Source organism: Macaca nemestrina, chromosome 9 (genome assembly GCF_043159975.1).
Source record: "Macaca nemestrina isolate mMacNem1 chromosome 9, mMacNem.hap1, whole genome shotgun sequence".
NCBI classification, from domain to species: Eukaryota; Metazoa; Chordata; class Mammalia; order Primates; family Cercopithecidae; genus Macaca; species Macaca nemestrina.
In genome coordinates, this window is record NC_092133.1 from 64,220,873 (window position 1) to 64,248,776 (window position 27,904).

General features: G+C 37.5%; 1 protein-coding gene and 1 pseudogene across 11 annotated transcripts in view; both read right to left on the reverse strand.

Annotated features, from left to right (window-relative positions):
* The window catches only part of LOC105466126 (HECT and RLD domain containing E3 ubiquitin protein ligase 4), a 153,895-nt gene that overhangs the window by 91,154 nt on the left and 34,837 nt on the right, over window positions 1–27,904 (reverse strand). For 8 of the 11 annotated variants that reach the window (XM_071069628.1, XM_011715102.2, XM_071069626.1 and 5 more), the window contains 6 exons: window positions 26,499–26,570; window positions 25,137–25,213; window positions 21,019–21,240; window positions 19,845–19,936; window positions 12,683–12,813; window positions 4,959–5,119 (listed from right to left, as the gene is read on the reverse strand). In XM_071069628.1, the coding sequence (XP_070925729.1) occupies window positions 4,959–5,119; window positions 12,683–12,813; window positions 19,845–19,936; window positions 21,019–21,240; window positions 25,137–25,213; window positions 26,499–26,570 (755 nt within the window). The remainder of the gene's footprint in view (window positions 1–4,958; window positions 5,120–12,682; window positions 12,814–19,844; window positions 19,937–21,018; window positions 21,241–25,136; window positions 25,214–26,498; window positions 26,571–27,904) is intronic. The other 3 variants (XM_011715103.2, XM_011715110.3, XM_011715109.2) reach the window with 1 other exon arrangement.
* LOC139356249 (POU domain, class 5, transcription factor 1-like) lies at window positions 163–4,948 on the reverse strand (annotated as a pseudogene).

A 27,904-nucleotide genomic window follows, 5' to 3' on the forward strand; every position in this document is an offset into this window, starting at 1 on the left:
ATACTAAAAAATGTAGCCAGATGTGGTGGTACGTACCTGAAATCCTAGCTATTAGGGTGACTAAGCCATGAGAATCACTTGAATCCATGAGGTGGAGGTTGCAGTAAACCGAGATTGCACCACTGCACTTCCAGCCTGGGTAACAGAGCAAGACTCTGTCTCATTAAAAAAAAAAGAAAAAAGAAAAAAAGGATGTTTACATGATACCATAGTCCACGGACACAGTTGGTTTTTCTTTTTTTTTCTTTGATAGAGACGAGGGTCTATGTGGCCTCAGCTGGTCCCAAACTCCTGGCCTCAAGTGATTCTCTTGCCTTGGCTTTCCAAAGCACTGGTATTACAGGCATGAGCCACTGTGCCCAGGCCAATATACTGTAGTCTATTAAGTGTGCAATAGCATTGTATCTTAAAAAAAAAATCCATATACCTTAATTTAAAATCACTTTATTGCTAAAAAATGCTAATAATCAATTGAGCCTCAGCAAGTCTTCATCTTTTTGTTGATGGAGGGTCTCGCCTCAGTGTCAATGTTGATGGTGTCAGTGTTGATCACGGTGTTGACTGCTGAAGGCTGGGGTAGCTGTGGCAATTTCTTAAGACAGCAACAAAGTTTGCTACATTGATTGACTTCTTAACACAGCAACAAAGTTTGCTACACTGATTGACTTCTTTTCATAAAAGATTTCTCTATACCAGCAGATGCTGTGTGATAGCATTTTACCCATGGAACTGCTTTCAAAAGTAAAGTCAAGCCTCTCAACCCCTGCTGCAGATTTGTCAACTAAGTTTATGGAATATTCTAAATACTTTGTTGTCATTTCTATAATGTTCATAGCATCTTCACCAGCAGTAGGTTCCATCTCAAGAAAACACGTTCTTTGCTCATCCATAAAACACAAATGGATGAGGAGTATTTTTCTTTTTTTTCTCTCTCTACCTACTGTATCCCAGGCTTCTTTAAGAAAAAAGTGATACATGATATGGAGATTAAAATCAAGAGCATCATTGAATTTCACCTTCCCTCCAACCAGTTGCCCCAAACTCCCCAGCCCCCACCCTTTATGTTCCCAATTCCCTCCTTACTGAATGAAGAACTTAATCCCAAAAGTCCTTGCCCAGACTCCGGGTTCTCTTTCCCTAACTTCCCCCGTCTCCCTGTACCCCATTCCTAGAAGGGCAAGCACCTCAGTTTGAATGCATGGGAGAGCCCAGAGTGGCAATGGAAACAGGGGGAAAGGCTTCCCCCTCAAGGAAAGGGAATGAGGAATACAGTGCAGTGCAGTGCAATGAGGGCTCCCATAGCCTGGGGTATCAAAATGGGGCCCTGAGGCCAGAGGAAAGGACACTGATGCCCCTGAGAAAGGAGACCCAGCAGCCTCAAAATCCTCTCATGGTGCATAATCACTGCTTGATCACTTGCCCTTCTGGCACCAGTTACAGAACCACACTCAGATCACATCCTTCTAGAGCCCAAGCTGCTGGGCGATGTGACTGATCTGCTGCAGTGTGGGTTCCGGGCGCTGCAGGAACAAATTCTCCAGGTTCTCAATACTGGTTCGCTTTCTATTTCAGGCCTGCACGAGAGTTTCTGCTTTGCATCTCCTGAATATTTTCATTGTTGTCAGCTTCCTCCACCCACTTCTGCAGCAAGGGCCGCCACTTACTCATGTTCTTGAAGCTAAGCTGCTGAGCCTCAAAGAGGCAGATGGTTGTTGGGCTGAACACCTACCCAAATAGAACCCCCAGGGTAAGCCCCACACAGGCCTGTGCATATCCCAGGGTGATCCTCTTCTGCTTCAGGAGCTTGGCAAATTGCTCAAGTTCTTTCTGCAGAGCTTTGAGATGTCCTGGGACTGGATGAGGGGTATTTTTTATCGTAAGATTGCAGCAATTCAGTCACATTTTCAGGCTTTAGTTCTAGTTCTCTTGTTATTTCCACCATATCTATAGTTAAGTTCTTCGAATGAAGTCTTGAGCCCCTCAGTCTTCCATGAAGGTTGGAATAAAATTCTTCTAAACTGTTATTGTTGATATTTTGACTTCCTCCCACGAATCAAAGACAGGGTCTTGCTCTGTCACCCAGGCTGGAGTGTACTAGTATGATCATAGCTCACTGTAAACCTTCAACTCCTAAGCTCAAGCAATCCTCTTGCCTAAGCCTCCCAAGTAGCATGTGCAACCACACCTGGCATATTAAAATTATTTTTTGTAGAGACAGTGTCTCACTATGTTGCCCAGGTTGGTCTCAAACTCCTGGCTTCAAGCAATCCTCTCACTTCACAAATGTTCTTAGTAACTGGAATGGTGAATTCTTTGAAGGTTTTCAATTTACTTTGCCCAGAACCATCAGAGGAATCACTATATATGGTAACTACAGTCTTATGAAATGTATTTCTTAAATAATAAAACTTGAAAGTCAAAATTACTCCTTATTCCTAAGGCAGCAGAATGGATATTGTAATAGCAGGCATGAAAACATTAATCTCCATGTATATCTCCATCTGAGCTCTGATGTGAACAAGTGCATTGTCAATAAGCAGCAATATTTTGAAAGCAATCTTTTTACTCAGCAGTGGGTCTCAACAGTGGGCTTAAGCCCATATTAATGTATTCAGTATGCCATGCTGCAAACAGATGAGCTGTCATCCAGGCTTTGTTGTTCCATTTATAGAACAAAGGCAGAGTAGATTTAGCATAATTCCTGAGGGCCCTGGCATTTTCAGAATGGTAAACAAGCACTGGCTTTAACCTAAAGTCACTAGATGCATTAGACCCTAAAAGACAGTCAGCCTGTCCTTTGAAGTCAGGCATTGACTACTTCTCTTAGCTATAAAAGAAAAGTTGTAGAGGACATTTCCTTCCAATAGAAAGCTGTTTTGTTTACATTGAAAATCTGTTGTTTAGTGTACCCACTTTCATTAATTACCTCAGCTAGACATGCTAGATAACTTGCTGTACAAGTTACATCAGGACTTTTATGTTATGGAGATGGCTTCTTTCCTTAAACTTCATGAACTAATCTTTGCTAGCTTCAAGCTTTTCTTCTGCAGCTTCCTTACCTCTCTCAGCCTTCAGAGACTTGGAGAGAGTTAGAATCTTGGTCTGGATTAGACTTTGGCTAATCCTAATGTTGTGGCGCGTTTGATTTTCTATTCAGACTACTAAAATTTTCTCCATATCAGCAATAAGGCTGTTTTTCACTTTCTTACCATTCATGTATTCACCAGAGCAGCACTTTTAATTTCCTTCAAATTGCATTAACAACTTGGATAACTGGCACAAGAAGCCTTGCTTTCAGTCTATCTCGGCTTTTGACATGCCTTCTTCACTAAGCATAATCCTTTCTAGCTTTTGATTTAAAGTGAGAGATGTGTGACTCTTCTTTTCACTTATATACTTAGAGGCCATTGTAGGGTTATTAACTGGCCTAATTTCAACACTGTTGTGCCTCAAGGAGCAGGAAAGCCCAAGGAAAGGAGACAGATGGGAATGGCCAGCTGGTAGAGCAGTCAGAACATACACATTTATCAATTAAGTTTGTTGTCTTATATAGGTAAGGTTCATGGCACCCCAAAACAATTACATTAATGATCACTGATCACAGATCACCATTACAGATATAGTAACAACATAAAAGTTTTGAAATATTGTTAAGAATTACCAAAATGTGACATAAAGACACAAAGTGAGTATATATGCTGTTGGAAAAATGGTGCCAATAGACTTGCTCAGTGCAGTGTTGTCAAAAACCTTCAATTTGTAAAAATTCAATATCAAAAATTCAGTAAAGCTTATGAGCTTCAGCAATTCTTGCAATATTTCAATATTTTTCATTATCATTCTTTTATGGTGATCTATGGTCAGTGATCTTTGATGTTACTATTGCAATTGTTTTGGGTGCCACAAACCACATTCATATAATAAGAACACGGGCATGCCTCATTTTTTTGTGCTTTGCTTTACTGTGCTTCTCAGATACTGTGATTTTTACAAATTGAAGGTTCGGGGCAACCCTGCATAGAACAAGTCTATCAGCATCATTTTTCCAACAGCATGTGCTCACTTCACATCTCTGTGTCAGCATTAAGCAATAAAGTATATTTTAAAACTAAAGCATATACATAGTCTTTTAAGACATAATGTCATTATTGCACACTTAGTAGACTACAATATAGTATAAACATAACTTTTATATGCACTAGGATACCAAAAATTTTGTGATTTGCTTTATTACGATATTTGCTTCATTGCAGTATTTGCTTCATTGCAGTGGTTTGGAACTGAGTCCACAATATCTCCAAGGTATGCCTGAATTATACAGCTTAAAAAGGAAGGAAATTCTAACACGTGCTACAACATAGATGAACCTTGAGGACATTATGCTTAGTGAAATAAGTGAGTCACAAAAAGAAACACTACTATACGATTTCACTCCTTTGAGGTACCTAGCCTAGTGTTAAGTCAAATCCATAGAGACAGAAAGTAGAATATAGAGGTTGCCAGGCACTAGGAAGAGAAGGGAATGGAGAGTTGCTGTTTAATGCATATACAGTTTTAGTTCCTCAAGATGAAAAGAGTTCTAGAGATTGGTTACATAATAACGTGAATATACTTAATGCTAATTAAAAAATGCTTAAGTCTGTAAATTTTACATTGTGCATATTTTACCACAATTTAAAATAGAAAACAAACAAAAATCCCTCCCACTGGTATCTAGCCATCTCCTAGTTCCCACATGACCCACTCACTGTAAGTAACTTTTACTTATCCAGAATTTCCTTATGCACTTACAAGTAAATATAAGCAAATCAAACAACCATATACATTGTTCTGTATTTTGCTGTTTTCACTTAACAATATATCTTGGAACTCTTTCGCAGAAATCTTCATGACTTAAGAGCAACATTTTAACACGAACTTTAATATATGAAGGAAAGCTTTAATATAACAGAACTTACCAGTATCTGGTAGACACTGCCCATTATAAGGGTACCAATTTCCTTTTACAGTAAAGGGACTTTTTCTGTTGCTTGTTGAACCGGTTCCCAGCTGCCCATTACCACCAAGCCCAAAAGAGTAAATTCGTCCTGATGAAGGAACAAAAGCAGAAGTGTGCTGCCTAGAGTAAAATGATAGAAAACCTCAGGCTTAATTTTACTTTCCAACAATTTACAATGACAAAAGCAGAGAAAATATTAAGAGGTATCTTTTTTCAAAAAATAAATTAACAAAACCAATTGTAGTTCCAAAGCTTCTGTATAAATATTCGTTAACAGCCTTAATCTACAGAATGAATTCTGCATCACGCAGGCTGCATGAGCATGGTCCAGAAAATTTCCACTAATGTTTAAATTTTAAATGGCCCAGGTCTATACTGAAATCCCTTACGATAGATGATTCAGCACCAGAGTAGCATCTAACTATGTTGTTCAAGGAAGTCCCCACTACTCCCCTTGCCAAGTTCTAGTCCACAGCTGTGGTCTACGAAAGTCCTCCATTTGGGCATCACCAAGAAGTTTTAGGCTAAGAAATGGGAAGTAACCTAGTACCAATCAGAAGATTGTTATACACACTTATGCATGACAGAAACAACGTTTCCTTTCTTCTGAGGAAAATAATCTCTATATGTATGCACCAAAACTCCTCTGGAGGCACAATAGTGAAAGAAAACCTAAGAAATCACAGAACTGAAGCTAAGGATGGCCCACCAATCCACTCTCAGTAAACCTATCCAACTCCTCAGAAAAAGCCTCCTTATGCAAGCACGGAAGTATTTCATTGTGTACCCTATCCATGAGATGGTTTTATTGAGAGGACATGGCATCTCCAGGTCTCACCCTTGTTTCTATCAGGTCTTAGATCTCATCTCTTGCCCTAAACTACTCTTTGCCATTTGTGGCATACTGTTCATAAAAGTGGCTGAAATTATCCCTCTCCCCATACCCATATCTTATGCAATATGACCATTGCAGTGGTTTATTCTTTTTTTTTTTTTTTTTTTTTTTTTTTTTTTGAGACAGAGTCTTGCTCTGTCACCCAAGCGGGAGTGCAGTGGCGTGATGTCCACTCACTGCAAGCTCCGCTTCCCGGGTTCACACCATTCTCCTGCCTCAGCCTCCCGTGTAGCTGGGACTACAGGCACCCGCCACTGCGCCCGGCTAATTTTTTTTAATGCATTTTTAGTAGAGACGGGGTTTCACCGTGTTAGCCAGGATGGTCTCGATCTCCTGACCTCGTGATCCACCCATCTCGGCCTCCCAAAGTGCTGGGATTACAGGCGTGAGCCACCGCGCCCGGCCTCCCAGTGGTTTATTCTTATAATGGTAGAGCAGAATTCCAAGTCCTAATCTATAGCTTGCTTTGGCATAGGCTCAGAACGCAGACACTGTCGTTTCTCCTGGCCAAAGCAAGCTATAGATTAGGACTTGGATTTAAGACATGGAGAAAGAGATTTCCAGTGTTGCTGGGAAAAACTGCTGGCAAAAACAAAGAAATTGGAAAACCAAAGCTGTTAGTTTAAATTGACTTTGGAGCTACCCTGAAAGAACTTGCCAATCTGGGTAATGTATTAATTAGCTCATGTCACTAAACAGATCAACTTCAAAACCTAGCGGCCTTATACACTCTTTCCCTAACTATCTTTAGGAATTCTGCTCTACCATCATAAGAATAAACCACGGTTAGCAGCTAAAGGATGATCTACAATCTGGAACAGAGACAAACTGCCCCAGCTAAGGCCATCCTAGACTCCCAGCTCCTAGCCAGATCATCAACTGATCATCTAAACCAGCTAAGATGAGAGCAGCCCAGCTAAGCCCGGCCAAAATTACTAAAACAAAGAACTATTAGCTAAATAATTATTGTTTTTGCCAGGGGGAGTTCTCTTTACATCCTGGCAAACTCACATATGTTATTTTAAAGGGGTTTTGATTCAAAAGAGTTTTCAAGTTAGCTACGCTGCCGGATTAATACTCTCCCTCAGGAAGCAGCCATCTTCAAAGGAACATATTAATAGTTTAAAAATTACTGCAATACTAGTCCCACCTACTCAGGAGGCTGAGGCAGGAGGATTGCTTGAACCTGGGAGGCAGAGGTGGCAGTGAGCCAAGATTGTGCCACTGCACTCCAGCCTGGGCAACAGAGCAAGATATATGTACATATATCTCAAAAATATATGTACATATATATGTGTGTGATTATAGTATAAAGCGGGGTTCAGAGTCACTGAATGAACAGAACTACCTTAAGCTCTAGATTTGATGTAAGAGCTCGAAAGCACTTTATTATACTACTAGAATGTAAACTTTTTTCTTTTGGATCATCTACTGATGCACTGACATTTTGGTAATCCTGACTGCTTTGTTCAGGAGGTTTTTGACAATTATTGAATAAGGAAATAATACATATGTCTTTCTTTAAAATTTTATTATTTATTTATTTTTGAGAAGGAGTCTCACTCTGTTGCCAGGCTGGAGTGCACTGGCATGATCTCGGTTCACTGCAACCTCCGCCTCCTGGGTTCAAGTTAGTCTCCTGCCTCAACCTCCCAACTAGCTGGGACTGCAGGCATGTGTCACCATGCCCAGCTAATTTTTGTATTTTTAGTAGAAATGGAGTTTCACCATGTTGGTCAGAATGGTCTCAATCTCTTGACCTTGTGATCTGCCCGCCTTGGCCTCCCAAAGTGCTGGGATTACAGGCTTGAGCCACTCACTGCGCCTGGCCCAATAATACATATTTCTTATAGTACTGACTACTTGGAAGTCAAACTGATCAAAATACCAGATATCTACTTACATTTCCTGTTTAGGTTAAGTCCTTAGATCTCACTCAATAGTCGAAATTTTACCCCAGATCCAACAGTTACATGAATAAAATTGCTGAAAAGAACTGGTTTACAGAGCTAAGAATAACTATTCAAATCATGTACATTTTGGCTATTAAGAATTACAAAACTGGATAACATTAAATCATTTGTGATATTTCACAAAGGACTAACAAAACATGTCACCTAAAAAAATGATTTAAATTCATCACCCTGTAGTATTAAGCACTCATATTCCCATTATAGCCTGATGGTGGTTGGGCTGTATATTATATTTCCCATACCTTAACTTTAGGTTTGGCCATATAGTTTGCTTTTGGTCAACGAGATTTCAGTTAATGTGATGCAAGCAGAAGGCCTGAAATGTAATGCACAGTTGAGTTTGCCTTCTTGTGTATTTGTCTCCATCAGAAGAATAACCAGAGGCAGCCCACTGCTCCTCTGGTATAGTCCCAAGAATGAGACATGTAACAAAGCCACCTGAGCTGAAACACAGCCTGAACCAAGTCACCCAGTGAAGAGGCAGCCTGAAACAGAACTGCCCCAGTCAATCTCTAGGCTAAATAAAAGCTGCTCCAGATAGCCCAAGGCCCAAGGATGAACCACGTTACTGAACCACAAAGTAAGAAATAAACATTTACTATTATATGTCACTGACATGTTGTTTGTGCACAAGAGACCAATACAGACATTATAAGTTTTATGTAAATAAGTTTATTTATTTTTTGAGACAGTATTTTTGCTCTGTTGCCCAGGCTGGAGTGCAGTGGCGCGATCTCAGCTCACTGCAACTTCCGCCTCCTGGGATCAAGCGATTCTCCTGTCTCATAAGCCTCCCCAGTAGCTGGGATTATAGGTACGTGCCAGCACGCCCAGCTAATTTTTCTATTTTTAGTAGAGACGGGTTTTTTTCACCACGTTGGCCAAGCTGGTCATGAACCCCTAACCTCAGGTGATCCGCCAGCCTCGGCCTCCCAAAGTGCTGGGATTACAGGCGTGAGCCACCATGCCTGGCCTATGTCTATAAGTTTAAACTTAAGCAAAATGAAAAAAAATTCTTAGAAAAAAATTAACGTTCACATAACTGACTCAAGAAACAATAAAAGTTATCTCATAGCCACTAAATAGATTGAAGAATGTTTTTTAAATTCTAAAAAATAAAATGCTAGGCACGAATGGCTTTAATGACAAGTTCTACCAACATTTCAAGCTGTTCTATTTCCAAGAATTAGAAAACAAAAGTACTTTCCTCAATGTTATTTTATCAGACTAGAAAACCTTCATAATAAAATCTGGTGAAAAGAATAATAAGAAAAAAATTATAGATCAAGTTCACTGATAAACAGAAATATAAATAATAGTAAACAGAATATTCACAAATCAAGCCCAGCACTAAATAAAAAGGATAATACTTGACCAAATTGAAGTTATTCCAGAAAAACAAAGCTGTGAACTAGAAAAAAAATCCATCAATATGCCACATTAACAGATTAAAGGAAAAAAAATCATAAATCATTTCGATACAGAAAAAATAACATTAAAAACTTAACATCCATTCACAATTTAAAAAAAACTAGGAATAAAAGGCAAATTACTTAGTCTGATAGAGGTTATCTACAAAAATCTTTACAGCAAACATTATACTTAACTGTGAAATATTGAAAGTTTTCCCGCAGAAAGGAAACATGTTTACAGTAAACATTATAATGGTGTCCTAACCAGCACATTAAGACAATTATATAAACACATTAAGTATAAATAACAGAAATAACTAAACAGAACTGAATTGACTCACAGATGATATGACTATGTACATGAGTAACTTATTAAGAGTTTAGCAAGGTGGCTGTATTTAAAATCAATATGTAAATATCAACTATTTCTACATGCCAGTGATTCCTCAGAAAGTGGAAATAAAAATATAATACCATTAAAGACGAACCTAGGAACCTGCGAAAAGATATACAAGACCTCTATGATGAAAATTTTAAAACACTTTATTATAAGACATTAAAGAAGTTTGGAAGTTGATTATTAGAAAAGTTAATATTATAAAGACAACAACTTTTCCCTAAATTAACCTAGAGATTCAATGCATTGCCAATCAAAATCCCACAAGGCTTTTTTTTTTTCTTTGAGAGAACTTGACAGACCTATGCGAAAATTTATATGAAAGTAATAAAGGTCATCATCAGCCAAAGCATTATTTATTTATTTTCTTTTTGAGACGGAGTTTTGCTCTTGTTGCCCAGGCTGGAGCGCAATGGCGCGATCTTGGCTCACTGCAACCTCCGCCTCCCGGGTTCCAGCGATTCTCCTGCCTCAGTCTCTTGAGTAGCTGGGATTACAGGCATGTGCCAACACACTCGGCTAATTTTGTATTTTTAGTAGAGACGGTGTTTCACCATGTTGGTCAGGCTGGTCTCGAACTCCCGACCTCAGGTGATCCACCCGCCTCAGCCTCCCAAAGTGCTGGAATTACAGGCGTGAGCCACCGCACCCAATCCAGCCAAAGCATTCTTAAAGAACAGAAGAATAACAAAGAGTCACTTTACCCCAAATAGAAGAAGTTATTATGGTGTCTATATAGTGTTTAAGTGGCACAGGTGCAGGCATATAGATTGAAAAAGTAGAGATCATAGAAAGAGATCCATGTACATATACCAACTTATGGCAACAGTGACACCATACAGTAGGAGGGTGAAGGATTTTCAAAAATGGAGCTAGACAAGGGGATTCTTGGAAAATCGTGGAATAAGAAGCACCAAGAATCTGTTTCCCACCTGGACAACAATTACAATGGCAGAATCTGTCCTACAGAACCATTTTGCAACTCTGGAGTCTATGCACAGGTTTGTTATTTCCAAGAGAAGAGGTGGATGGCAAACTCTGGTTAATTTCAATTTCAGATCATAGCATGGTAGCAGTTACCCATTCCTTACTCCTGTGTAAGGGAGCCATGAACAGGTTTCAGGAGCAGCTTGTATGCAACTTGTAGAAGCCAGGGTGGGCAAAAAGGACTTTGTCCCTTTTAGGAACTGGTGCCCTGATCACTAATTGGTGCTTCTGATCGTCAAGGTGCAGAAAGGCAGGCAATCACTGTTGTACACTCTCCCATTCTGGCTAAAGAGACTTCCAAGGAATTCAAAGGGCTGATGCCTTTCTCTTTCTTTCTTCCACTCTCCTTTCGCCCCCACCTTTCATTTTTTTCTTTATTTCTTTGGGGAACCAGGCATTTAAGGTCTAGAACATTAAAAAGCAACCACATTTATGGGTGAATTTAGAAAGTCACTGTGCATTAGCAGGGAAAGGTAGAGGCTAAGAAAAGATCTGCAAAGACCTCATTTTTATACCTCAGGGTGACTCCTGACACAGAGACAGCCTACAATAATCAAAAACCAGAAATCAGCAAACTCTGGCGAAGGGGGAGAATCTGATTTCCAGTTACCACATTACTAGAGTTAAATATCCAGTTTTCAAAAAACATCACAAGGAGAAAAGATGTTTTTCCTGTTACTATGTAGTAAGTAGCAGGCAAGGGTGGCCCATTCAAAGAAAATATAAACCAACAATAGAAACTACCCCTGAGAAAGGTCAAATGGCAGACCTAAAAAACAAAGACTAAATCAAACATCCTAAAGATGCTCAAATAACTAGAGTAAGACGTGTAAAAAGAAAAAAAAATTATGAACAAAATGGAAATACCAATCAAAAAGAAAAACTAAAAAAAAAAAATTCTGGAGTTGGAAAGTACAATATCTGAAATAAAAAACATACTAAAGAGATCTGAAGGCAGATTTCAGAAAGCAGAAGAAAAATCAGCAAATATAAAGATAGGACAATTGAAATTACTGAGTCTGTGGAACAGAAAGAGATCTTAAAAAATGTAGAGAGCCTAGGGGAACTACAGGATACCATTAAAGAGGAAAAAAAGAATCACCAAAGAATACTTACAGTGTGATTACATGCATTTGAAGCTAACAGTTGATAAAACTAAACTATTGTATAGATATGCATACAAGGTAGAAAAACATTAAGCAAGCTGATCAAAATTAAATTAAGTGGTCAAAAAAGGTACATTTTGTTACTTGGGAGTATGCTCAATTTAGTTCCCCCAAAGATGAAGTTCAACTCAAAGACTCCTCTATTTATTCCCAAGACCTAAGAATCAATAGATGAAGCTCAATGCCAAAGACTCTTCTGTTTACTCCCAAGAACTCAGAATAAGGAGAATTAGGAAATAATTGGTTTAATTATACCAATCAAACTTTCATCACATTAATTCTGTCTTAATTAACTGGTCAATCTCCTCACCCTTTAAGGAAAAAAGGTAAGCCTGGGCAACATAATGAGACCTTGTTGCTTCTAAAAATTAAAAAAATAAAATTAGCTGGGCATGGTAGTGCATTCCTGTAGTCCCAGTCACTCAAAAGGCTGAGGCAAGAGGATCACTTGAGCATAGGAGGTTGAGGCTGCAATAAGCCACAATTGTGGCACTGCACTCCAGCCTGGGTGACATAGCAAGACTCTATCACCCAAAAAAGAAAAGAAAAGAAAAAAACGTGGAAAACAGAAAGAAAGAAAGAAGACTTTCGAGTGCAATATCAAATACAATAAATATAATATTACATATACCTTATTAACATCTTGCCTCAGCCAAATCTGTTCAAATAAAGATAAATAAAATAACAGTAAAAAAGATGTTTCTCCTGTTACTATGACTCCTCAGTGGCAAAATAGGTATTTGGAGGGAGAACGTGTTTCCTCAGATTATTAGGATCCCTGAAACAATTCAATAAGCAATCCCTAAACAACTGCAGTTTAGAGACCAGAATGCTCTTTTATATAACACCTTACCGTCCACAAGCAATCTGAGTGACAATGCTTCCCATAAGTTCAAAAACTTTCCTTGGGTTTATTTCATGACTGGTAGAATTATGGCCCAACTGACCATACCCTCCAGCTCCAAAAGTAAACACTCCACCTTCCTAAAAAAAGACAAAACCCCTTATCATTAGAAGGCATAATAAAGAAAATAACTGATCTCCAGAAAAATAAGTCCAAATCTTTAATATAAACTCAGGTTTTTCTCTTCTAAGAACTGTCTTCATAATTTAACAGATAGACGGCTCTTTCAAAGTAAAATGTCATACAACTATGAGAATTCCAGGTAATGATGTTTTCACCATTATAAAATATTTAAAGTAGACACTGAAGAGATACAAATAATTATTTATTTGCATTGCCTTTCATTATCATTATACTGTCTTGCTGGATTCCAAGTACATATACAAAACTTCACAAAACCTAAAAATGGTATCTTCACTTTTCAAGGTAGTTACTGCCTTACATAGATGCGCTGCAAAAAGAGTACATGTAACCAGAGTGCATAAATATAGCAATTTTTATTTACTTATTTATTTTTTCAGACAGGGTCTTGCTCTATCACCCAGGCTTGAGTGCAGTGGCATAATCACAACTCACTGCAGCCTCAACCTCTTGGAGTCAGGTGATCCTCCCACCTCAGCCTCCTAAGTAGCTGGGAGTACAGGCATGCACCACCAAGTCTGACTATTTTTTTACTTTTTTGTAGAGATGGGGTTTTCCTGTGTTGCCCAGGCTGTTCTCGAACTCCTGGGCTCAAGCGATCCTCTTGCCTTGGCCTCCCGAAGTGCTGAGATTATAGGCATGAGCCACCGTGCGTGGCCTTATAGCAATTTTTAGCATACAGTTACTACAATATACAGATGTCATTTAAAAAAAAAAACTCCTCATAAAAACATTTAACTAAAGCGGATCACTTGAGGTCACTTGAGGTCAAGAGTTTGAGACTAGCCTGGCCAACATGGCAAAACCCTGTCTCTACTAAAAATACAAAAATTAGGGCCAGGCGTGGTGGCTCACACCTGTAATCCCAGTACTTTGGGAGGCCGAGGCAGGCAGATCATGAGGTCAGGAGATCGAGACCATTCTGGCTAACAAGGTGTAACCCCGTCGCTGCTAAAAATACAAAAAGTTAGCCAGGCATGGTGGCACGGACCTGGAGTCCCAGCTACTTGGGAGGCTGAGGCAGGAGAATTGCTTGTACCCAGGAGGCAGAGTTTGCAGTGAGCCAAGATTACGCCACTGCACTCCAGCCTGGGCGACAGAGAAAGACTCCATCTCAAAAAAAAAAAAAAATTAGTTAGGCGTGGTGGTGGGCGCCTGTAGTTCCATCTACTTTGGACGCTGAGGCAGAAGGATCGCTTGAACCCAGGAGGCGCAGGTTGCCATGGGCCGAGATCATGCCACTCAACTGCAACCTGGGCGACAAACCGAGACTCTGTCACAAAACAAACAAACAAACAAAAAAACATATAACACATAACTAAATTAGAAGTTCTGTATTGGAAAAAAATCTGTGATAACACAATCACAATTAGTATTCTTCAGTTCAACTGCTTTTCTTCATAGTTGTAGCTATATATGCAACTTTATATCCTGCTTTCATCATTTAATAGCATTATTACATACTGTTATATAAGAACATTCATTTTTCTTGTTTTATCATAGAAAATTTCAAGCAAATACACAAAGGTAAAGAGAAAATATAGTAAATCACCATATAACCATCACTCAGTTTCAGTAACTGGCAAAAGGTTGGTTATTTTGTTTCACTGGTGTCTCCCTTTCCCTTTTGGGGGTATTTTCAAACAAAACAAAAAACACTTGAGTACTTTAAAGCAAACTGTGGTCATCATATCATTTCACCCACAAATGTGTATGTATCTTCAACAGCATATATCTCTAAGAGATAAAAGTATATAACCGTAATACTATTATCACATTCACAAAATCAATAGCCATGTTTAAATCTTCCTGATTATTTTATTGCATCATGTCACAAAGCATATGTCTGCTTTGTTAGTGAAGTTAAAAATAAGTAAGTCAGGTGGGGCACGGTGGCTCACGCCTATAATCCCAGCACTTTGGGAGGCTGAGGCGGGCGGATCATTTGAGGTCAGGAGATTGAGACTAGCCTGGCCAACATGCCGAGACTTCGTCTCTACTAAAAATACAAAAATTAGCTGGGCATAGTGGTGTGCGCCTGTAATCCCAGCTACTCGGGAGGCTGAGGCAGAAGAATCACTTGAACCTAGGAGACGGAGGCCTGCAGTGAGCCAAGATCACACCACTGCACTCCAGCCTTGGCAACACAGTGAGATGCCATCTCAATTAAAAAAAAAAAAAATATATACATATATATATATATATAAAATAAAAATAAGTCAAAGAATGTCAGCCTGATACATCCCCATTAGGCTTAATGGTCTTTGCCTGGATCCATTATTTCATCAGGGAGTCTAAAATGGTGATTTTTCTAGTTTTATTATTTTTCCTACAGTTATGAACTGAAATTCTTCTATAAATAATTTGACTCATTAACTATTAAATTACCTAAAATGCAAATTGCAAATGAAAGGCAGAATACTTGATTCTTTCCCATTATTGACCAGTTAAAAAAAAAAATGAGTGTTGTCCTAGCAACTTCCCAAGGTAAGCAATAAGTTTTGCTTATATTGATTTGTGGGAAGAGAAGATCATTACAAACTCATGAATTTTTTTTATCGATCTGATGTTTTCCATTTTTTGCAGTCATTATTTCTTCTCCATATCCAGTGAAAGCTCCTTCAGGTTGTTCTTCTGACAGGACCACAGTAATCTTTGCTTTTTTATAACACAAAATGCCCAAAAGTATTCTTATACATATTTTTTGTCCCAGACATGGGATCAGACTCTTTTCTAAGAAGCCCTGGTTCCTTTTAGTGGAGAATCTATAACAATCAAGGGATTATCATTGTGTCCAGATTATACATGGTTCATTACTTCTAGGACCTTTCAGTGGTTATGGCAAAACAAAAACAAAAACAAAACAAAAAGCATATTCTTGGAGAAAAATAAAGAGTTCATACTAACACTTGCAATTCAAAGTAAAGATCACAAGGTTTTAACTTAATTCCTATAGTTTTACATCTATCTCTTTTCTCTTAAGTTGAAAATCATAGTTTATAACACAGTAAAATAACTACTTCTTTGCTTTCTCCTATGTATATGTAACATATTGGAAAAAAGATAATAGCAAATTTACTTCTAACAGTAAGACTACAGAATGCACACTTGTAATCCCAGCATTTTGGGAGGCTGAGGTGGGAGGCTCACTTGAAACCAGAAGTACCAGACCAGCCTAGGCAACAAAGCGAGACACCATCTCTACAAAAAATAAAATAAAATAAAAAATCAGCCAGGCACAGTGGCGCATGCCTGTAGTTCTAGCTACTCAGGAGACTGAGGTGGAAGGACTGCTTGAGCCCAAGAATTTGGTCATAGCTTCAGTGCACTATGACTGTGCCACTGCACTCCAACTTGAGCAACAGAGTGAGACCCCCATCTCAGGGAAAAAAAAAGTTACAGAATGCAGTTTAAGGGCCAGGCACAGTGGCTCACGCCTGTAATCCTAGCATTTTGGGAGGCCAAGGTGGGTGGATTTCTTGAGGTCAGGAGTTCGAGACCAGTCTAGCCAACATGGTGAAACCCCATCTCTGCTAAAAATACAGAAAATTAGCTGGGCGTGGTGACGCATGCCTGTAGTCCCAGGTACTCAGGAGGTTGAGGCAGGAGAATCACTTGAACCCAAGAGGTGGAGGCTACAGTGGGCCAAGATCGCACCATTGTATTCTAGACTGGGTGACAGAGTGAGGCTCTGTCTCAAAAAAAAAGAAGAAAAAAAAAAAAAAAAGGAAAAGAATGCAGTTTAAGATTTCTTTGTGGATTCAGTTTATCCTTAGCATATTTCCCCCAGTGATGTACAGCAAAATGCTGTATTTTAAAATCACCTAAAATAATTCTTTCTTGTGTAGTTGTGTCACCAACTTGTTAGTTTTCCATTTTTAAGGACTAATATGTATATAATTTACATATAATTTTTACATATATATATAAAACTTTGCCTTTTTTTTTTTTTTTTTTTTTGAGACGGTTGCCTAGGCTGGAGTACAGTGGCACTGTCTCGGCTCACTGCAACCTCCGCCTCCCAGGTTCAAGCGATTCTCCTGCCTCAGCCTCCTGAGTATCTGGGATTACAGGTATCTGCCACCACGCCCACCTAATTTTTTGTATTTTTAGCAGAGACAGGGTTTCACCACGTTGGCCAGGATGGTCTCGAACTCCTGACCTCGTGATCCACCTGTCTTGGCCTCCCAAAGCACTGGGATTACAGGTGTAAGCCACTGCACCAAGCCATAATTTTGCTTTTTAATTACATGTAACAGTTTCTAGATTCCAAAGTAAAAAATTATAAGGCAAGGCACATTTGTTCTGCCTACTAATTTTAAATTATTGTGTTTTTAAAAACATACATGGCCAGGTGCAGTGGCTCACACCTGTAATCCCAGCACTCCGGGAGGCAAAGGCAGGTGGATCACTTAAGGTCAGGAGTTCAAGACCAGCCTAGCAAACATGATGAAACCACGTCTCTAAAAAAAAAAATACAAAAAATAGCCAGGTGTGATGGCACATGCCTATAATCCCAGCTACTTGGGAGGCTGAAGCATGAGAATCGCTTGAACCCGGGAGGTGGAGGTTACAGTGAGCCAAGATCATACCACTGTACCCCAGCCTGGGAGACAGAGTTTTTGTTCAAAAACAAAAACAAAAACAAACAAACATACATGGCATATGATGTATGTTCATATTTCGGTCCCTTTCTTACAAAAAGACAGCTGTTCCATACGCCTTGCTCTTTTCACTTAGCAATATATCATAGAAATCATTCCACAGCATAAGTATCTCATTCTGTTTTACACTTCACTGTACTTCGTTACAGGGATGTAGTACAATTTAACTCATGGACATTTGGATCTCTCCTAGTCTTTTGCTATTAAAATGCTACAATAAATGTTCTTGTGCATACATAATTTCAAATCTTTGGGGTAGATTCCTAAAAGTGGGTCTGCTAAATCAAAATGTGTATTTGTATGTGACTTACATAATACATCTGCAAATAAACTTGAAAAAAAATGTGACATCTTTATGGAAGTATCCTCATATCTATAAACATGGCATGTCTTTCCATTTATTCTGTTTTTAAAAGTTAGTTTTAAAATCTTTCCTAATGCAGTTTTCCTACTGTAGGTTTTGTACAGAAGACTATTTCATAAAGCAATCTTAATCTATTTACTATTTCCAAGAAATTCTTCCAGAAAAGCAAGACATATGGATACAGAACATGTATTTTAACTTAAATCTAGGGAAAATAAAGTATTTTATTTTGGGGATATTTACAACTATCTAATTTTGTTAAAAATAATATACACCCAAAATTCCAATAAACAAATGTCACTAGCTACTATCTTCTGACAGAGGAATACAAAAGAGTAACAGAATTAGCATTTCTTAAAACTAAATAGACACAAAAAGTTACTTATCCTAGAACATTAGGATGAATGGTTATCTGAAAGGCTGAATCTGAAAAGCATTAACATTGTTAGCCTTTCTGCCATAAAATTAAGTTTTTGGAATTATATCACACATGGTATTTTTTATATTTTGATAAATTTCTTCCAAATACCAATAACAAAAAAGGACAAGTAAAATGTAAGACTTGCCAACAGGAATAAATAAGACTTCAGTGATTACATTTGTAATCTGAACGCCAAAATCAATAAAATATGATATTAGGTTGGTGCAAAAGTATTGTGGTTTTTACCATTAATGGCAAAAAAACGAAATTACTTTTGCACCAACCTAATAATAAGATTGGCAGGTATAATATTCCTTCCTTAATAAAGGCAAGTAATACAAAATACTTTAACTTTCATAATTGGTCATTGTATTTTTTAAAGTGCCTTGAGTTCATTATATTTGACAATAATGAAGAATAATTCTTGTCCTGCTAAAATTCCCAAGTAGAAATATAATGCAGAATTTTAAAGCCTGATTAGAAGTTCATGCCTCTTTTTTTTTGAAATAAGGTCTCACTCTATCTCCCAGGCTGCAGTGCTGTGGTGTGATCTCAGCTCACTGCAAACTCCACCTCCTGGGTGCAACTAATTCTCCTGCCTCAGCCTCCCAAGTAGCAAGGATTATAGGTGCCTGCCGCTATGCCTAGCTAACTTTCGTATTTTTAGTAGAGACAGGGCTTCACCAAGTTGGCCAGGCTGGTCTTGAACTCCTGACCACAGGTGACCCACCTGCCTCAACCTCCTGAAGCGCTGGGATTACAGGCATGAGCCACCATGCCTAGACATTAATGTCTTTTTACCAATTTTATATACTATGTAAGACCAAAACAGATAAAGAAGTTTAACCAGTTTCTAACTTGACCAATGAAAAACTTGCAAATTCCTTTACATTAACATAACTGCAATAAATAATCCTCTGGTAAAGGTTAATTGAATGCTTTCATTTTCATCTAACTTCTAGTCACTCGAGAACTAAACAGTACTGATACTTAATTGGCACATACCCAAGACAGTGAGAGGTCAGAGTTAAAGCCATTGATAAAACTCTGATCAAAGCTCACTATAACTGCTTGCACAATACTTGGCCTATGAATAACAGACAGATTCATCTCCTCTATTGCTTGTATGAAGTATTTATAAGCCAAATGGAAACTACATTCAAATTAGGCTGAGCTACACAATATAAATGGGTTTGATACATGTATCATGGCAAGCCTAATGAACTAAAATGGAATAATTTTATTCAAAGTATGACTTAAGCAGTATTTCATATAAAGCTGAGAAATTCAGCAATATACTATCATTACATATAATAGTGTATCAATTCACATTTTATAACATAAAGTTGAAAAATTAGGTAAATTATTTTCAAGAATAATCTAAGTCTTTTTTCCCAGATAAATTATGTTTGAAATACCAATAATACTCAAGTTAAAACTTGAGAAAATATCATGAGAACATTCATTAATTATGAAAGAACCATGATGAGCAATAATAAAGAAGTTTTAAAAGTACAATACCTTGGTTAATGCAGCAGTATGATCTTCTCCACAGCAAATATAAACTATTTTCTGAGATCTTAGTGACTTTAGTAAATTAGGAACATACCTATCTGAAAATTCCAACAAGAGATGTTAATAATATTTTAAAAATTAAAACTCATCTAGATGTGTTTCCTCTACAGCTTCCCAAGCTCAGTAGATAGTTGTGAGTAAATAATTTTAACTATGATTCAATGATTTTGTAGTACAAGCTTCCTAAGTCGGGTTCCCAGGCCTATCCATACCATTGTGATAAAGGAGGGACTTAAAGAGTTAAGCGCTAAACAGCCAATATGCCAGTCTACGCAGGACTCAGCAATCAAGGAATTTCAAAATTATTTAACTGCTTCTAATTTTCCACATATACACATCATTCTTTATATTCACTTCATGATAGTTATACCAACAGGAGCCTACTTAAAAGCCTGGAAAAAAAAATGTACTTTAGGCTGTTTTGTAGCAGAAAAGATACATGATATCCTAATATGACATATTCTTCTTAGGAAAAACAAGGTATTCTTTCTTTCTTTGTCATTACTAATCGTTATCAGATTAACAACTCACTTTTGTCCATTTCAGTCATTACAATTATATTGAACTATAAGAAATTAGCTTTTGTAAGTCAAATACTGGCATTCAACTCAATGTAATCATGAAAATTAAGTTCCAAGATCCCAACTTGTTTCAATTTTAATTTTTTCAAATTCAAAATGTTTATTTTTAAGACTTTAGCATCAATGTTAAAAGTGAAGCCCAACCAAAGATTAATTTAATCCAAATCATTTAAATATTTCCTTGAAAAACTCAAAGATTAACACTTCATGTTACTTCCCCAGAATAATTTTACAGCTTCCTTCCACTAACAGTGGCCAACAGTGGATTAACAATTTGAAGTAATGTTTTTCAACTGTCTTTTAATAAACATCCAATACTAAAGATGTTGTCCAGATATACTTTTTATAGTTCTTTAATGAAAAAAGGATATTTTGTGTCTTCCCACTGCATTCCTCAAATGGAATTTTTAAATAACATCTTATCCCCACCTCTACACCAGGGAACATACATTTCTCTCTTATACTAAGAATCACTGATCTATCTCAAAAGATCATCTCTTTTAAAAAACACACTTAAACTATACATAATGAGAACCTACCATTTTCATCATTAAGACCTAGCTGACCAAACTTGTTGCGTCCCCATCCAAAGATAGCTCCAGAAAGGGTGAGTACAAAACTATGGGCTCCTCCTGCTGCAACTTGCATGAAAGGGATTCCAAGCAAAGACTTAATCAGCTGTGGTGAAGTTTGCTTTTTACAGTCAGTACCTAAACCCAATTGGCCATATTTATTCTGTCCCCAACAGAAGACTTCACTTGCTGTAAAACAATAACGGAAAAATTAACCATTTTTCTTATATGCAAAAAATTTAATTTGAAAATAATCATTTCATTTAAAATTTCATACAAAGAGTATTATTTTGGGACATTCTTCCTATCATCAAAATAATATAAATATTATTTTTAGCAATTATGCTTATTTTTCTTATATGAACATATACTACTACTTAGAAGAACATTCAGTATTAGTATACTTTAAGTTTGATTGACTACACAGAGGAACAGGTGAGTCATATAACAAGGAGTAATCTCATTTCCTTATGCTCCTCAACAGTCTCCTTTTAATATTCCTCAAGTCTCATTTTTATTCTGTAGTTTCTCCCAAGAGGTACTCATTCAAGCTCAAACTTCAGTAACTATCTGCTGATCACATTCAAAATTTTATCACTAGCCCAAACCTCTCCTGAGGAAAAAACCCACATAACCCATTGTTTGCCTGACATCTATACTTGGAAATTTCAAAGGAACTTCTAACTTAGGATGCCCCAAACTGAATTCATTACCCCCATCCTACTTCCCTGGACCTCTTTCCAGTGTTCCCCATTTTGGTAAATAACATCATAACTGACTCAGTAGCTACAATTATAAACCTAGGGAGTCTTCCTTAATACTCCTCTCTTTTTTTTTTTTTTAACTTCACAGATATCCAATCTATCATATATCACCAATTTATATACAGTTTTCTTTCTAAAGAAAAATACGGCAAATAGACCCATTCCTCACCATCTTAACTGATTCCTATAATAGCTTCCCCTGCCTGTCACTTTTGCTCCCATACTGCCATCGTATTTTGCAACTTTAGACATCCTTTTATTAAACTAACAACTGGCACTAAATAACTGATACACTAATAACTGAGTTTTTTAATTGAAATTACAAAACAGTACACACTTAAAAGTAAGCTTCCTTCCAAAAAAAATCAGAATCCTGGTTCCTCTTTCAAGAGACAGCCACTCTTTTTTTTTTTTTTTTGAGATGGAGTCTTGCTCTGTCGCCCAGGTTGGAGTGCAGTGGTGCAATCTTTGCTTGTTGCAACCTCCATCTCCCAGGTTCAAGTGATTCTCCTGCCTCAGCCTCCTGAGCAGCTGGGATTACAGGCATGTGCCACCACATCTGGCTAATTTTTTTTTAATATTCTTAGCAGAGATAAGAGTTTCACCATGTTGGACAGGCTGGTCTTGAACTCCTGACCTAGCGACCCGCCCACCTCAGCCTCCCAAAGTGGTAGGATTACAGGCATGAGCCACCACACCCATCCTGAGACAACCACTCTCACCAATTACTGGTAAGTCCTTCAAAAAATGTTCTATGTGCATATAAACAGACATTTGTATACATGTATAGAGATACTGTAAAAATGCAGGTTTGATAACACTGCTCACCCCAAAAAATATATTTCAGTGCTTTCTCATTGCTCTTGGGATAAACACTTTAAACCAGGCCTATAAGATGCTGTATGATCTACCTATGTTTCCAATTTCTTCTCATATCAGTCTCTTCCCTCACTCGCTATACTCTAGCCATACTTGCCTTCCTTTATATTCTCCAATGGCCACTTCTCACACACTTGCTGTTCTCTCTACCTAAACCTTCTCCTCATCTTTGTCCAGTTCATTTCAACTCTCTCCCAGTAGGAGCCTTCCTTCCCTGATCTCCTAGATTAGGTCTAGTACCTCTGCTGTATGTTCTAAATACCCTAAAGTTTTTCTTTATAGCCCTTACCATAGTATGTAACTATATCATTATTTGAATGACTATATCACGAGGGCTAGTAAGTAGTATACTGCTTATTACTGTATGCTGTAGTATGCCTAGTTCATACTAAGGGCTCTAAAAAATGTTTAGTGGCCGGGCACGGTAGCTCACGCCTATAATCCCAGCACTTTGGGAGGTCAAGGCGGGAGGATCACGAGGTCAGGAGATAGAGACCAACATGGTGAAACCCTATCTCTACTAAAAAAAAAAATACAAAAAACTAGCAGGGCATGGTGGCGGGCCCCTGTAGTCCCAGCTACTCGGGAGGCTGAGGCAGGAGAATGGCGTGAACCCAGAAGGCGGAGCTTGCAGTGAGCCGAGATCGCACTACTGCACTCCAGGCTGGGCGACAGAGCGAGATTCCATCACAAAAAAAAAAAAAAAAAAAAAAAAAAAAAAAAAATTAACAAATGAATAACATATTGCCTACAGCATAAAGCTGAGTAAGCCAAAAAAAAAAAAAAAAAAGGTCAATATGAAACTGTCCTCAGTAAAACCTCTGAGTTTAAATTTATGTTAGATCCACCTACCAAAATATCAAAAGAGGAGTTGGCAAAACAACAAAGCATACACAGAGATTCCATGTTCCTAACTGCCTACAGAAGTCCCTAAATATGACATTTAAGGCCCTTTATAACAGATTTCTCTTTTTATTTTAGCCTAAACTGAAGTATGAGTATGTCTCCCATTCTCTCACAACACCCACATAAAACTACATGTCAAATACACCACTTGCTTAACTCTATGCCTTTACACTAGCATAACTCCCTTAGCCACTCAACGTTTCTCCTTGTCCTTCTCAGCATTTCTCCAATTATTAATTTAAAAAAAAATCTTTAAAGACTTGCATCAAATACTAATCCCCTCCTCCTTACTGTTACCAATTATATCAATTAGAAACAATTATATCATCACAGTATTTTACTTTTACCTTGTCAGAAATAATACATATTTTTTTCTGCCTCAAACTACAGTTATTTACTTGGACATCTGTCTCTTTCACTAGACTGTATGATCCCTAAACCTGTCTCTTAATTTATCGGTGCTTCCCCATGATTCTAGCTTAGTGTTTTATTTGTAGTAGGCTTCACTAAATAGTAACACTAAATAGTAACAACGGAGCAAATGGAACCTATTTCTTCTTTTTGTTTTTTTGAGACAGAGTCTCACTGTCTCACCCAGGCTGGAGTGTAGTGGCGCGATCTTGGCTCACTGCAACCTCCACCTCCTGGGTTCAAGCAATTTTCCTGCCTCAGCCTCCCAAGTAGCTGGGACTACAGGTGTGTGCCACCACGCCGGCTAATTTTTTGTATTTTTAGTAGAGAGAGGGTTTCACCATGTTGGCCAGGCTGGTCTCAAACTCCTGACCTCAGGTGATTCCCCCATCTCGGCCTCCCAAAGTGCCAGGATTATAGGCGTGAGCCACCTCACCCAGCAAACCTATTTATTTTAATGGTAAAAAACATACATATGGCAGATTATTTACTAGCCCATATTCTAATCCTTAGCTAGAATACTAGTAAGTTAAATTGGTAAGAGAGGAATGCATACAAAGCTAATAAATATGATGTTTAGCCTTCTTTATTTCTATGCATAGAAAGTTCATCTATGAGATTAAATGAGATTGGGGAAGCAATCCTCTCCAGTTGCAGCTATGAAGAGTTTTTAACAGTTTAATAAACAGACACAAAAATCAATTTCATGTCTACATAATAAACAAAAAATGACGCCATTCACAACAAAAAATCAAATACCTAGGGGAAAGTCTAATCGAAGGTGTTTAAAACCTGTCCAGGTAAAACAAAATGCTAATGGAAAAAATTAAAGGGAGACTTAAATGGACAAATATACCGTGTTCTAGAATTGAAACGTTCAATATCCTTAATTGATTTATAGAGACAATGAAATTCCAATCAAATTCCTAGCTCTGTGTGTGTGTGTGTGTGTGTGTGTGTGTATACAGACTGACAAGTTAATTCTAAAAGTTACATGGAAATAAAAAGAATCAAGAACCAGGGTAATCTTGGAGAAAGATGAACGAAGTTGGAGAACTATATGCACAATAAAAAAAGTACCAAGTAATAAAACTGAAGAAAAATAAAATAAAAACTAATGCTTACCTTTAGAAAGTGCAAGTGAATGATAGTAACCACAAGCAACCTGTATAATCTGGATATCTGACAAACTTTTAATATTTCTAGAAAAGAAGAAGACAGATCAAGATCAGTTAATTCCATTTAACAAACTGATCTTGAATGCTATTTATGTTATTTATTGATGGACTACTATATGCATATAGGTCATATTATTTTTTTCATACAAGCCCAATTTTAGCATACCAAAAATTTATGCTAAAATCAGTAAACAAGAGCAAGATACAAAAAAATAAAGTTAAAAGGGGTGATAAGAACACATCTTGGAAAGACAGTATTTAAGCAAAGTGAGCTACGCTCATACCTCAAGTATTCCTCAGAGTGCTCTTATAATTCAGACATTTTCTTTCATTATAAAAAAGTGTTTTTAAATCAGCTTACAGTTAGAAACTTGGCAATACATCTGGAAAGCAAATGTACATTATCTAACTTGCCTAAAACTGGTATTTTGCCTAGTTTAATGTATGTTCTCCTTTATCAGGTTTCTTAAGAACCAACAGGGATTCTTATATGTTCTACCAACTCTCAAATTATGAAACCTATTCCTTACAAGCTATCCTTTTACTTTATGTCTAAATCAGGGACATTCAATTTTTTTACTCGGGAAATTTACTCAATTCACAGTTTTAACAATCACTACTAATATGTTAAGTCTTATTTTCTTCTCTTTTGTATTTTGTCATTATACTTTTGTAATTTCTTTCCCCTCTTTCCTGAGTTTTGTTTTACCACCACACAATTTTAAAGGCTCATTTTAAAAACATTACAAAAATCAATTAACTTTGTATGTACATCAACCATCCCAGCATCTCCATAGGTTCTTTCCCTTTGCCTGGTCATGTTACTGTTTTTCCTGAATGAATGTTTTCAAGGAAAAAAAAGGGGGACGCCGGATACGGATTACAGGTAGGTCACTATAATCCCAGCACTTTTGGAGACCGAGATGGGCAGATCACTTGAGGTCAGTCAGGAGTTTGAGAGCAGCCTGGCCAACCTGGTGAAACCCTGCCTCTACTGAAAATACAAAAAAAAAAAAAAAAAAAAAATCAGCCACGTGTGGTGGCACACTGTAGTCCCAGCTACTCGGGAAGCTGAGGCAGGTAAATCACTTGGACCCGGGGAAGCAGAGGCTGCAGTAAGCCAAGATCACACCGTTGCACTCCAGACTGGGTGACAGAGTAAGACCCTGTCTCAAAAAAAAAAAAAAAAAAAAAAAAAAAAAAAAAAAAAAAAAGAAAGAAAGAAAGAAAAGAAAAAAGAAAAAAACGGGGGGATAGGGAGGTACACAATATGTTTCTTATTTCCCTTTACCTGATACTGTCACCTGACCTGATTCTGCCATAAGAGAGTCCGGAGCATATTCTGACCACAGAGTCGACACACATGATTTTCGGGAGGCAGCTTCAGCAAATCAAATTTTGAGCAGGAAAAAGGAGAGTTACTCTAATTCCATATTATTGTATTAAAAATATTTTTATTTAGTGGAGTTATGCTCTTAACTACGAAACTTGAGAATTGTACTGCTACAATTTAGCAGAATCCAACAAATTAGCAGGATCCAATGCACCTTCAAATTTTCACTTAACAAAATGCCATTTCTTTGAAATAGCAAAATCAAACACTGGAAATGCAAACAGAGGAAGGAATAAAAAATATATGAACATACATAACTATGCTCAAATTACTAAACATTTACTGTTATTGCTTATGTGTACTAGGCAGATGATACACTGACCTGTTCAGCATATTAAGTATTTTAGGGAAAAAAACACTATTCCGGGTATCAAGCACAATTTTGCAAAAGAAACATTTCAAAATACTACATTCTCACAGTACTCTATGTTTCTTCCTTCATAGCATTTATCGCTACTAACTACTAGGGTATCTATTCATTGAATATTTGTCTCCTCTGCTAAACAGTAAGTTCTGTGAAGGCAAACCATGTGTCTTACACCCATGATAATGCCTGGCACCTGCTATAGTGCCGAATTAATAATATGTAATGAATAAACTGTTAAAGGATAAATAAATTTGTAAGGTCTTGGAGGCTTCAGTATTAGTCACAAATTTTGCCAAAAATCTTCTAAATTTGCATAGCAATTTATATTCAGTTACTCTCCTTTCCAAAATACTAACATAAGGCTTGTAATACATATAAATGCTAATATCTTTTGCCATTATCTACTACAGAGACCAGGAAATATATTCTTCTGTGTCATTACTGTGTTAAAGAAAAAACTATCCCCTTTCATCTTCATATAAATGTATTAATACCCTGAAGAATGGGGAGATACTGGCTTTGTTTTCTTTGTTTTAGCTTTCAGAAATTAAAAAATATTGTGAATGGTAAAACAAAGTTCCCATGTTCCATTTTTCCTAAAGAGATAAATTAGAATATAATTAAATTTTTTAGAATTCATCAAAAGTAATCCCCTTTGTCACATAAAAAAGATAATGTGTTTAATCATTTTTAATTTTTGAAGATTGGAATACACTGAACAGAAAAGCAAAAGAAAGGCTGGGCGCGGTGGCTCAAACCTGTAATCCCAGCACTTTGGGAGGCTGAGGCGGGCGGATCATAAGGTCAGGAGGTCAAGACCAGCCTGGACAATATGGTGAAACTCCATCCCTACTAAAAATGCAAAAATTAACTGGGCATGGTGGAGGGTGCCTGTAGTCCCAGCTACTTGGGAGGCTGAGGTAGGAGAATGGCTTGAACCCAGGAGGCGGAGGTT